The following is a 13,855-nucleotide window of genomic DNA, read 5'->3' on the forward strand; positions in this document are numbered from 1 at the left end:
GTCTTCTCTGCTGTGCAAAGTCTACTATACTTTTATAAAATGCTGACTTTTAACCTCACTACTACCTGTGCTATTACCATTTTCCTCTAATGCCCATAAGTCACTAATAAATAATATTTCTTTAAAGTCGTATTCTTGATCTTCTACCAGTGATCCATGCCTCGGAGCACCTGGGTCAGGTATCCTAGACATCAAGAACGCCTTCTGACACAGCAATTCTACTTCTGGGTGTTTATCCAAAGGAAACAAAAACACTAATTCAAAAAGATATTCCTACAAGAGTATTGTGAAAATTACTTTTTAATATGTGTGAAAATGTGATTAACTGTTAAATGATATATGAGTACATGATAACAACCATTATGATCCCCAAGATGACGTTAAGATAGCATTCTTGCATCCTAAGCCTTTAAACTAAAACTTCAATTTAAACTTCAGTTTTCCAAGTGTCTTCCCTAATTGCTTTATTTTCCTGCTCAGAATTCTCAGTATTTTCTTTACAAAACAGTTTACAAAATAAAATCCTTAAAAATAATTGAAGGGAGGGATTTTAGCTAGATGTGTTATATGTCAGTGCCTCTCAAGCTTCAATGGACATTGCCGTCACTGTGTCTTGTTAAAATGCAGATTCGGATTTGTTAGGTCTGGGATGGAACCTGGATTTTGCCTTTATTTCAGACAGGTTCCTACATGATACAGCCACTGCTTGTCGGCCAACCAAACGTTGAATGTTTGAGTTGTATGCTACTCTCCACATGAAATGCAGTTAGCTACCTAACATTAGCTTTGGCATTTGATTAGCGTTCATTGTACTTACTAATTATAACATCTCCAGAACAGTAGCTTTGGAGTTTTAGACACTTGAGAAAGTTAAGTCCATATATACACATATGAAAAGAGAGAAGTCAGAACAGGACGGGAACAGAGAGAAGCGATACCCAAATCCTGGGGTCTGCTTTACTTCACTGATGGGAATCTGACAGTTCTCACAGAGACAAAACCCACACTTTCCATGGTTGAATTGTACCTTTTTTATAAAATAGTTTATCCTCAAATGTGAAACTAAAGTCTTAGGATGCAAAGACATTAGTAATGTTAAGTCTGTGCATTAATAATGTTAAGTCTATGCATTAATAATGAATGTGCAGCTGCAATTATTTTTCACCAGGTATTTTTGGTTAGTTATCATCATGGTTGTCTCCACGATTGACGTCAATAGAGCATTAAGTGTATTTCTAAAATTGGCAAGCAATGTCCTCAACGTATCATGGGGCTGCTGGCGAACATTTATCCCCATCCAGTATTTGACTCGTTTGGTTTCTGGAGGTTTTCTCTCAATAAAACATGCCTTTCATTGTGACCTTTAGAGAGATTTGAGAGATGTTCATGGAATATAGAAACACATCCTTCAAAAAATTTATCCAGGATAAAATAAGCAGCGAAATGTTGGGATAAAATGATACAAGTTTTAGGAACTAATTCGAATGTGGCAACTCTTGCCATGTTGTGTTGGCTTTGGACCTGTGTGCTTGTGCGCTCTGCTAAATAACTAAACTACACGTTGATTCAACATGCACCAAAGCCACAAAGTTTTATCAAGTTTCAAGGCCACTTATGCTTCCAGGGAAATCAAAGTTATTTTGACAACTAGCTAATGGAGTTTTGGTGGGAAAAAATAAAGCAAACAAATGAAAAGAAATGGGTCTCCGTAGCTCCATGGGTAGAGCAGAGGTGATTGCAGAGTTTGCTGATGAGTGTGGTTCTATGAAACTGCTAACAGCCACCTCACACACCAGGAACAAACCCGTGAGGGCATTCACAGCGATAGTGGACGGGCGCCATGCTCCCAAAACACGACGTCTGCGTCCTTTTTGTGATGCTGTCACATTTGCTGTAGTTAGCCGCAGGTGTGTCTTCCCCGTGATTTCCCAGAAAACAAATTACATGTGTGTCCATTTCCCAAATACTGAGTACAGGTCCTGGCGCGCTCTGTGTGTCCAATCATTCCGTGATCAGTGAAAATGAATGATTTGCGGCGTTTTTATTTTCCTCTTAATAGGACCATTGAACACACTAGACAGTCAGTGAAAAAGGACATCCAAGTGGGTGTGCTTACTTGTCTCACTTCAGTTTCTTTGGGGGAGAAAGTTTGAATGTAAATAAGTCACAGACAGTGATCAGCTGACCAGGTAATTAGCAGGAAGTTCAAGTCCCCACTTATATTTGTCCTTGCAGACAGTCGGGAGCAGCGCGCGGTCTCTGCTAACAAATGGGAACCCGGCCATCCAGGGATCTTTCCATTAGCATTCTAATAACCAGAGGCCAGCGTGCCACCGTGCTGTGTCAGAACTAATTTATGAAACTCGGCCCAAAGGCTCATTAAAATGGTCACAATTCAGTGACTGCCCCGTAAAATGAGACTATAGTTTCAGTCCCATAACCGTGAATATTTTAACATTCTATTAAGGACATATTTCAGATGTTACAACTAGCTTTGGTTCTGAGAAAGGAAAAACATTAGAGAGCCATTTGCTGTTTCATGAAATCGGCTCCACTCTCAACTTGAGGCTCAAAAGGCTTCGAATGGTCCTGTTTTAGAGCACAGAGTGGGCTGGACTGGCATTGGCAGCGTGAGTGCATTTTTTTCCTTAGAATAAGAGCATTTCTGGGCAGCCCCATCAAACCTTGGGGTCTTGAACCTACCTGGCCAACCCGCCTCAGGTAGCTCAGCTGAGGGTTGAGTGCGTTCTCCCATCACTGCCAGAGCAATGTCCCCACAGCACTCCTTTAGTCATACTCCTTGTGATGCCAGATCCCCTGGGGACTCTGAGTACATCCCTTTACACGCTGCGTCCCTCAGCCAAGCCAGGTTTGAGAGGCATAGAAAATGCGACTATCCAATATCTGGGTAAGAGCAGTGAGACAGGATGGAAAGTTCTAGACTGTGAGTCTGCTGCAGCGCCAGGTGCAGGCTACTGCTGACGCTCAGGCCGTCCCCTCTGTCAGGCAGGCATCCCCTGTCCCACTCGTTCAGTGCCTGGCCACGGACCGGGCTCAGGAATAAAGACAGCTGTGAGCTGAGCTAACGACGTATTTGATTTCGCAGCCTCTCACACATCTAGATCCACGACGTGGGGATAATGATTCCCGCACTGCTCCCTTCCCGGGACTGTTCTGCGGATCTAAGCTAATAATAGCTGCGAAAAAACACATTTTAATGGTACGGTGCTTATACTGGGGTAATGTATGGTTTTATGCATTTACTTGTCAAATGGAACAGACTATTTTCTTTATCTCCTGAATTTTTATTCAACGGAACAGTAATGAATCCCTAAATCTTCCAAATGTGAACAATAAAAGACTCTGAATGAGTTTTCCTGGCAGTCTCTATGCCATGGCTGAATTATTTAAACTTTTATTTAATCCTGGGGAAGGAAACAACAAAAATATCCCAAGAATAATGGTATTAGTTTTCACTAATTCCTTGAGGAAAGTTTTTTCTTTTCTTTTTTTTTTTTCTCCATCTACAATAATCACATTGGTAATGTGGATGCCTTATTATAGTCAAAGGCAGACATCACTTTGATATCAAGGTTAAATTTCTGTGGGCGTGACTTATGCCAGTGGGGACCATGAGTGGTAGAGGTGGGTAGCAAGTGTCCGATTATTGTACCACTCTAAGTCATATGTAATTGAAAGGACTAAATTATCTTTATAAATGAGGATATTCCTGACCGAGCACATGGCAAAGAAATAAATGTGAATTACTGGGTAGCCTGGGTGACCGGTTAGCTCAGTTGGTTAGAGCATGGTGCTGATAGCACCAAGGTTGCCGGTTCGATCCCCACATGGGCCACTGTGAGCTGTGCCTTCCTTAAAAGAGTCAACTGTGCCATTGTAGCACGCAAGCAATGTGTAACCAATGACCATGGCTGTTCCCCAATAAAATGTGTGTGTGTGTATTTATTTATTTATTTATTTATTTATTTCTAAATATTTCAGAGAGTATCTTGTAAACCAGTGTTCTTGGGGGGGTGGGGGGGAGCTGTTTGGTTGGATGGTACCAGGTGTGCCATCCAAAAGGGGTGTGTGTGTGTGTGTGTGTGTGTGTGTGTTTAAGCAAAACACAATTGAATTTTTGTTTTTTTTTAATATGCAATACCAATAGCCAACAAAAGGATATATGATGCATTTTACCAAACTTATTTTACTATCATTCATTTATTTGGCAACATACCTATTACCATCTCCCAGAAGATTGTTTAGGCACACATCACTTTAGGATAGTGCTGACCAGGTGTGTCTGGCTAGACACACAACAAGCCCTACAAGGCTACACCTGCAGGTCTGTAGACACTTGATTGACAGGCCCACTGAGTGCTGGATAAGCAGCACTGAGCAGGATGCGGAAGGGCCTAAGAATGGAGTGAGGTGATGACAGCGCTTTGGAAGCCCCAGGTCCCAGGGAGCAGTCAGTGGTCAGCACCATTGGAACGATGGCATAAAGTAAAACAGGGGAGCAAAGCAGAGTCACACCTGTTTGGATGTAGAATTGGAGATGTCCTCCCAAGAGCCAGAGGCGTGAAAAACAGAATGCTGTTGCTGTCACCTGTAGGAGTGCATGGACAAGAATTGGCCAAGTAAATATATGCGATTTAACCCATATCTGTTCTTGAGGATAACATGAGATTGCTAAATATTAGTATTTGGTATGCATCTGTTTGCAAACTCAAGGATTGAAGAAATGACACTTTATTTTCTCTATCTTCATGTTTTCCTCCGAAGCCCCTTTCTCAGGACAGTGGCAGAAAGTGGAACCCTGACCCTCTTCCTCTGGCCTTACCTGTGGGTCCCTGACGCGTTGCCAGGACAATCCAGGAAGAAAGCCTCCGAGGTGTCTCGGTCACGGACCACAGACTTTACCGTTAAGATGCCAGTTCCTCAGTTTGTTTGTTCCTTTCAAGACCAGCAGCTCTTGAGACCTGAGAACTCAAGTCCTCATTCTGAGGACACAATGACATCTTGTATTTACACAGTTCATTGCAGGGGGAATGCCTGTGCATCTAGGCTTTGGCGGGGCTTTCTGTTCTCTGATGAATTCAGCTCCCTGCCACTGTCCCCTGTCCCTTCACGACGCCCAACCCCTTTCACCCTCATTCCTGGCCACTGCCACTGGGTTTTGGATGACCTTCACGATAGCAGGTGGAATCTATACATTTGCATATTTCAGTATAAATTTCTGTACACTCAAAGGAAAATGACACACTTGAACACTCTTTAGTGTCTATAAGGACATTTCTTGCTAGCTCAATGTACTTTTTTAAAAAAAAGAGATACGGTCTATAAAAGAGATCGTTTTGGTTGTTTTCACTGGTGGGTGGCTCGCCCATCCCTAATATGGTGTATTAAGTCCACTCTACAAGAAACGGAAGTCGGCCCTTCCTTTTCTGTAGGAATAATGTCCTTCACGTCTTTCACATTTTTCTTGAAGTTCTCCTCCTTTAGCTTTTCCTTCCTATACTCTTTGGAAATTTCAACTTGACTAAATCCAGTTGTTTACATCATCTCCCAAACCTTTGCCACCCAACGTTCCAATATCTTAACAGTTTTGCGTATTTTTTAAAGCTTGAGGTCGGTCGATTCTATGCATATACTCCCAGGTCACACACTTAAGCATCTTTTTGCCTCCTCTGAGAGACGGGGTCGCAGTCCTGTGCCTGTAGGGGACGGACGTGCCTTCTTCTCTCGCTTCACCCCCTTCGTTTTTAGTTGGCATTCCTGATTCCCCGTCGCGTGTTCAACATTTTCACCCTTCATACTACTTGCCACCTTTCAATATGTTACGTATTTTTCTCATTTGTTATGTTTGCTGCCTACAGTCTATCTCCCCCCAGCAGAAGGTAAATCCCACAATGCCGTGGATCTGGCCTATCTCTTTCTCGCTTTCATTGTTTCTGAGGACCTGTCACGCCTGATGCGCCAACGCCGCCTAACGAATGACCGTCGTAGATCTTTAAAGATATAATAGGAACGTGTCTTAACCGCTCTTACTATTTTGGCAGTGTGAATTTATTTGGTACATGACGCATCAGAAACGGTGCCTGGCCTGGAGTAGGTGCTCCAGAAATCCTTGTTGAATGGATGAATGCTATGTGACATTTGCCTAGGCCAATGGCAGGAAGAAAAATAAAATGTTGGTATACTTCCCTGAGAGGGTTTAATATTTCCGTAATCCGTGCTGTTTTATTTCGTGCTTTCAGATATCAACATGGCTGGAGAACCCAAACCCTACAGACCAAAACCTGGAAGTAAGAGGCCCCTTTCTGCACTTTACAGGTAAGTAAACAAGCACTATGTTATGATACACAGTGGTGAAAACATCTTACGACTTTAAACGGCAATACGTGTTAACCTATAAGGAGTCAAATAAGGAGCAGTCCTTATTGGGGTAAAAAGTACAAGAAAACACTGGTGGCCAACATACACATACATCGCACAGCACTGGCTGCCTAGCCTCGTTTCCGCGTCAACAGCCCTTCTACAAGATGGTCCTCTCACAAAATCTAATAAAAATCTCTCATGATGCTGCCTGACAAGTGGTGGAAAGGTCGGTGTTGTTGACCTCCACATGCCATGGACTGCAGGTGTTTTCCACCTGGTGTTAAATTTAATTTGATTTTCCCAGCATTCCTGCCGTGGAGGTGGCACTACTCCCATCTTACAGATCAAGAAGCTGAGAGGCGGTTTCTGAGCGGTCTCCCTGGTCCCACCGCAGGGAGAGGGTGGCACCAGCACTCAAACTCATGCTTCCTGAGGTCGGACCCCTGAATTCTTTCCGCCTGGAATAGTCAGCCTCTTTTTTTTTTTTTTTTTTTACAAAGTACATGTTCATTTCACCTCCATTCCTCTAAAACAACAATACAGTCTTCCTCTTCTCATGACAGGGACATCCCTACTTCCTTTAACGTGTCCTAATTTCGCTGGGCTTGGGTCCATTTCACATGCTGGCCTCCCCCTTTTTCGTGCCCCACTGCCTGCACCCACCCTCTCGGTCCCAGGCAGATTGAGGAGACCACATGTAACATCTTTATTGTTCTGTATGTGCTCCTACTAGGTTAGGTAGAATTCAGTCGATTTGGAGAAGATAAGAGTTAAGTTGCTAAGGGAACTTTAGTTTTTTAAAAACAGCCACTTTTGGGGAAAAAAAAAATCACATTCTGCTGTTAAGCCATATGTCCCACTTCATATACTTTTGCCATCAGTTTTCAGAAGTGCTGACTGGGTATCTCTCGGCTAAATTCCCTTTTGTTAGACTTAGCCAACTGCTGCAGCCGACTGAGATCGCCTATCATCCAATTTATCAGGTCTGTTCCCAGATCCTTATCTCCACCCCTCACTCTCCACATCCAGCAAGGCCCCCTTCTTTTCTGATCTCATTTGGATGAAGGAGAAGTGAGTTATACACATCAAAATTGATTATGTTCTGACATTGTGTCGTAAGAAAAGTGCTCAGAAGATAGCTGGGAGCTGTGTCCCTGTCTGTGTGCTCCGAAAACTAGCTTATCTCTTTCTCGCTGTCATTGTTTCTGAGGACCTGTCACGCCTGATGCACCAACGCGGCCTAACGAATGACCGGCGTAGATCTTTAAAGATATAATAGGAACGTGTCTTAACCGCTCCTATTATTTTGGCAGTGTGAATTTATTTCATTTTAATCACAATATTTGTATAAAGCTGGAAACCTACGGGGCTTAGCAAATGTTAATAATTGGTCAGAAGGCAGTATTGATGCAGAAGGGTAGAGATAAAGCCCCCAGCCAAAGGCAAATGGTCCTCTCTGTACTTTCAGGGAAAAGGCAACGTTTATACAACTGAGAAATGCAAATTATCTGATCAGACTCATTTTTAAATGTATGCACAGAGCTGCAGCTAATACAAAACAACTGAAAAGTCATAGTTCAGTTATTCACAGAAGAAACTGCTGATGGCCTCTTTTCTTATCAAAGAGTTACCACTGTCTCTGCACTGATGCTAATTTTCCTGTTTTCCCTGGTCCTGGAGTGTTTTGATTTTCTTATGAAAACAGAAGCTTGTGACAGGAAACAAACGCCTTTTTAACTGTTATTTCTCTAGTACTAAGTTACGTTGAATTGTGAATACAAGAGAATTAGAAGCAGAAGTTCATTTAAATCTGATATATTGTATACAAATCACATCCGTGGGGAAAAGCTTCCTTATCCTATTTTCATCTGTTTACACAAATGAAGTCTGGGATGCACTGAAATTGCCAAACGGTAACAAAGGGAACAAATGAGTGATCATGCTGCTGAGAAAGCCGTTTCTGCATGCTTTCTCATTCTTATGTAAGCTTGATAATCGTGACACCCAACCTAGGTGTAGGCCAGCTGTGTTTTCACCGTCGTCACTCATCTGCTCAGCACACAACACCACCATCTAAACAGCACGATTATGAAGGCAGAGGTTCCCCGCCCCCCCCCCAAACCAATAACCAGCCCTGTTTCTGCCTGTGACCCTCAGGCGGCACTGGAAAGACCGTACACTGTGCGTCGCATAAGAACAAGCGTTACCTCCTATTTGTGTGTTCACAGGGCACAGGCTTCGAGCTCCAAGCTCTTTATCTAACATAATAGTTGCATCACTTTCTTGACAAGGTAAAACCAAAGACTGAGGGGAAAGCAGCTCGCTGGGTGCAGGGAGTGTGGCTGTGGCAGCAGCTTGCGGAAGGGTGCTTTCTGCTCCCTGTTTGCATCTTTGGGCACTTCCTTATCTGTAACAGGGAAGAGCTGGAATAATTCCATTCACTCATTCATTCATCCATACAAGACATATTTACTGTGCGTTTGCTGTAGTCTGGGCTCTGCATTAGCAGTTCTTCTTGGCAAATAACAGAGAAAATGCCACGGCTGCAGACAAGCAGCGAGCATGAGAAAATAAAAGTAATTGGTTGGTCTGGTTATTGGGTTCCTCTGACTTACCTTCATGCCCTAACCTGCTGTGTCTCTGGGTCTGTTTACTCAACTGGAGGTGGGGATGGTCTGCTGCCAGGGTTTCCTCCTCACCTAGGTCCACTTTCCATCATCAATTGCAAAGTGGTGTCTGCGTGGAATGCCCACTGAGGCCTCACTTGCGTTGTTACTTCTTGTAATAAGATTCTGACTCGGCTGAACGGCCTGCACTGAGCGTTTATCATGCGCTAAACTGACATGGCATACGGAGAGGACACAAAAATGTTTTAAAAACATAGTGAAGCTGCAAAATATTTACTGTCTTGTACATGACTTAGGGGGAACATATAAATAGGGAACATCAATGAAATGTGCATCCAGTTCTAGAAGAAACGAAGCGAGGGCACTGCTAATCCTGCCAAGGGTGGCAAGCCTGGATGACACTTGAGCTGGCTTCTGAGCAAGCAGACGTCCACTCAGCGGACAGAGGGGAGAGAAGGGCACGCCAGACACAGAAACACATGCATGTCACAGGCACGCCGGTCAAGAAGAAAGTCATTGTGGGAGCTAGGATCGTCCACTTGTGAAGACGGAGACTGGGACGTGACAGTGGCCCCGGCTGTCAGGATCCCAAATGCCTGCGTATCAAATTAAAGCAATAGGATCTGTAGTCTGCAGGTACCAAGGAGCCATTTGCATACGGAGAGTGACTGGAAATGGGGTGAAGGAGCCCTGAGCATCCCAGATACGTCTGAGGTTTCCAGCTTAGGCAACTGGGGAAATGATCACATGACTCTAAGTAGCAGCCCGCTCAGGCATGGGGTTGGAGGAAGGAAGCAAAAGTAAATGATTTCCATCTTGGACATGAATTTATAAAGACAGACAATTCATTAAAATAGCACTTGTAATAAAAATGTCTCCCATTAGAGGCTCTTTGTGTATAAAACATAATTAGTCATTTGTGAGCATTCCATAAATATTGGACCTAGTCCTAATGGTGGATAGCAAATGCATTCTCTCAAGAAAATGCAGTACGTTTTAATAAATTGCTGCTTCAGATGTGCTGTGCACATCACACAGCATCTGTGGGGCTCCGAAACAGTTATTCTCCCCGAGGAAGTGAGTTTCCCGGCATGCCAAGTTCCAAGCAGTGCTAAATCATTGCTAAATGAAAATTGTGCAATGGGTTTGCTTCAGCTTGTAGAGGAGACAGACCTTTCCTCTCTGATGTGAGTAAAGCTGACACTTGATCAGAGCTGACCAAGTCCAGGCTTCCATTCACCTAGAGGCAGCCGTCCCAGCCACAGAGAACATGGCTCAGGAAGGCCCGGAAAGCATAGCGTCTCACCCCGCTGACTGCATGGGTATTACTGTGTATTGTCCCCAAATATGGTCTATGGCTGTTCCACAGATGCCTTTCGTAGCAGCCTTCCCGCTGCACATAGGTGGCTGTGGGAATCAAGATTGTCACTGCAGGTAACGTGAAGACCGTAAGAATGTCACAGGATAACCTGTAGTATCAGCATGTTCAGGTCACCACAATCAGTGGTGGTAGCCATGAATGAGGGCGCCATGACAGGGACCTCAGAGATCAAAAACCTTTCCGAACCAGATACCGTGGTTCTGCCGCAAAATCTCGCTGGGGATTTGTTTACTGCTTGACCTGCAGGAGTCCTATCATCATCCTTCATGGTGACTCTGTCACAACATGGGACCAGGGGACCTTCAGAGGACCCAAAATGTCCCCTAGAACCTTGAGTAAAAACGAAAGCAACAGAAGCTAATTTCCGCTAATGCTAAACAGCAAAAATCAATATGGAGGAAAAGTCTCCCGGCCATCACAGCATTGACTTGCCCTGTATGCCGAGAAATGTTTACCAATTAGTTATTGATTCTTTTATGTATTTTCTGTCTCCTTTTATAATTTCAAGGATAATACACATTCACTTTCTTCCCACGTACCGGTCAAGGCTTCCGTTCTACCTACCCCATCAGGTGGGCCCCTCAGAAAGCCATGCAGGCGTGGGCTCTGTGTGAGAAGGTCAGCGTCAAGGTCAGTCCTGCCCCTGCACTACATCCCGTCCCTCTGAAATGGACACAAGCCCCAGCGTTGACACGCCTATGAGTGAGGGTCAGCTCAAGAGGAGGTTGTTGCTGTTTCTGTGTGGCGATCGCAGTCTTTCTGCCCCTCAGCCAATCTTTCCATCCAAGTTACTGGCACGGAAAAGTGTGGTTGCCAATATCCACAAGAGAAAATACCAAAAATCATCCACTTGTAACACTCACAGCTGAATATCCACACATCCGGGTAACCGAGGGTGAGCTCTCATTAATTTACACTTCCCAATCGAACATGAACTGCTGCTGAACCAGAAAAGGTCCCACTCACTCACTTTGTGGATGGTTTGAAATTGTGCAAATGTTTTATATAAGTATGTTCGGTGGAAAAAGTGTTACACAGGACTGGCTCCGAAAGGAAGAATAAAAGTTCCCTGAAAGATGATATATTTAAGGAACCTAGAACTGTAACAGACACTCCACACAAATTGTAGTTATTATTATGATTATTCAAAGGAAAAGGTCTGTAATAAAATATTTAAAGAAGTTATTTTAAATGAGCCTTGAGCTATGATAATGTTGCTAAAATTTACAGTCAGCTAAACACTTTAACATTTCCTGTAATTGCCTAAAGAACAATTTTTTTTGGAAAAGATTATGTTTAGTTATGTCAGTCATTTCACACTAAGCAAATGTAATTTATAAACCTTTTAATTTAAAATGTTTGAAGAAGCGCTGACACAAGACCCATTAAAAGAGCAGGCAGTTCTCTGCTAGGTTAAAATGGCCTCTTTGCAATCCCCTGTTATGTTTTTATGCATAAACATCCACGAATACCTTCTCGAACACGGAAAGAACATGGTGGCAGTAAAAGGAGACTGGGGGGTGCTACAGACAATTCCTTCTTGCAGAGAACCCATTCCTAAGGCTTTTTGAAAGACACTAGCTCTGTTTGTTTCAGTGGAGGTAATTTATGATAAAATCAAAGAAAGAAAAACCATGCACCAATTTTTAAAAAGAGGTTAAATAATAAGAGCCAAGAATGAGATGGAAATCGGGGGTGGGGTGGGGTGGGCAGGTGAGATCAGGCAAAGTATAGTTAGAAAACAGAGGGAATAGTAGCGGATTACAAGTGAGTGTCTAACTTAGCTGGGAGAGTCCTGGCAGCCAAGGCAAAAAGACGGTGCGTGATAGTTTATGTAACCATCTATTAAAACAGAGTACTCCAATCTGTGATAGGAAACAATTTCTTTCCCTAACTCTCTCACATATGAAATCATCTGCCCTCATAGTAGGAACCATCCTCAGTAGCAGGCATGTGATACACACACACACACACACACACACACACACACACACAAACACACACACACACGCGCGCGATATTTTTAAACCAATGGAACTCTTGTTATGAAGTCTCTCAGTAAAAGCTAAGGATAAACTGCAGTAGAAGAAGCCACAATCTTCTTTTCTGCTTCTCCCAAGGCAATTTACCACCCTGTCACAAATGGCATTCCAAAAAAAGTGGCATTCCACGGTGGCTGCATCTACAGAGCAGCTGGGCTCAAATTAGCCAAAGAGCTTCACGCCTGGAGGAGAAGAAAGCAGGAATGGGCTCACCCCTGGGTGGCTTGTCTGCTCAGCCCCAAGGACTGGAAGAAAGAGGCCAGGCTTGGATATTTACGGCCAATCACATGGGGCCTCTTCACCGGTGACTTAGTCCTCCTCCTCTGGGGCGGGCAGAAATGGACAGGAATGGACAAGCTAGCGTGGGATGGACGGGGCTGGAATTTCACCACATCCTCGCAGCTGGCAGTCGCCCGTGAAGGCATGCCACTCTTCCTCGAGCCGGTAACTGGAGTTTAGATGCCGCAGCCTGTCGTGAAATAGGTGCTTTCTTTCCTTTGTGAAAACAGGGTTTTCTGTTGAACCAAAGCCTCTCATCAGAAGCGAGTGTTGTGGCCCTTGATGCCACCTGCTCTTTGTGTCTCCCTGTGTTTCTGTCCTCGGTGCTTTGCATGGTGGGGTATTAAAGTCAGAGCCCTGAGAGTAATGGTGCAGGTCCCCACCGGAGTGTAGCAGGATGGTGGGCCTCTCACCAGACTGGGTCCTTGTCTGGTGCTCCTGCCTGGAAGGGAGGGGCTCTCTGGACTTTATATTCCAAACGACAATGCCCTTGCTGGTTCACACGGAGTGTCTTCTCTGTCAGCGCTGCTTTAGTTTGTTTTAGTTTTGTTTTCTGGTCGTTATCTTTTTTTTGTTTTGTTTTGTTTTGTTTTGTTAGTTTCAGGTGTACAAAACAATGTAATAGTTACCCTTTTCACCCTCACAAAGTTATCTTTAGACCCAGTGACCTGTTATTTTAGGACAGCCCTTGGTAGAGAATTTAGGGCCTTGAGCATCCAACCTAAGATATATTTATAAGTTGGTTCTTTTTTATTTTGAAGAGTTACTTTAGTCCTTTATGCACCAGGGGCACCTATCCCTTCTGTCTTCTCGATCTCCACATTAGGTTCAAAGCTCCAGGATATGTTTCTCATTCCACAAGACTACATGGAAAGGGGCGTGAAGAAACCAAAATGTGTCTGAAGTCCTATTTTTAAATGAATCAAGTTAGAGTAAAGACTTAAAAATCCTTCGTGTGGGAGTGGCGCCCTCTCTTTACACTGCTTTCAATATAATTAAAAGCACACTCTTCTCCCAGCCCAGGCATCCTCTCCACAAAGGTAGCAGAGAAAGAAAGCACCTTGGGTATTGGGGAAGCACTAATCCAGACTGTGACACATGTCACAGGTAGTCTGCTTGGCGATCACCAAGCCAGAAGGAAACCT

The 13,855-nt window shown here is 43.8% G+C and overlaps 1 protein-coding gene across 7 annotated transcripts in view; it reads left to right on the plus strand.

The window, feature by feature from the left end:
* The window catches only part of RALYL (RALY RNA binding protein like), a 583,573-nt gene that overhangs the window by 474,038 nt on the left and 95,680 nt on the right, over window positions 1–13,855 (plus strand). For all 7 annotated transcript variants that reach the window (XR_002125025.1, XM_019651620.1, XM_019651619.1 and 4 more), the window contains one exon: window positions 6,261–6,336. Coding sequence is in view for 6 of the 7 variants with exons in the window: in XM_019651620.1 (XP_019507165.1) it covers window positions 6,261–6,336 (76 nt within the window). In the remaining variant the exon portion in view is untranslated. The remainder of the gene's footprint in view (window positions 1–6,260; window positions 6,337–13,855) is intronic.

The sequence above is a fragment of the Hipposideros armiger genome, unplaced genomic scaffold (assembly GCF_001890085.2).
Source record: "Hipposideros armiger isolate ML-2016 unplaced genomic scaffold, ASM189008v1 scaffold_163, whole genome shotgun sequence".
Taxonomy (NCBI): domain Eukaryota; kingdom Metazoa; phylum Chordata; class Mammalia; order Chiroptera; family Hipposideridae; genus Hipposideros; species Hipposideros armiger.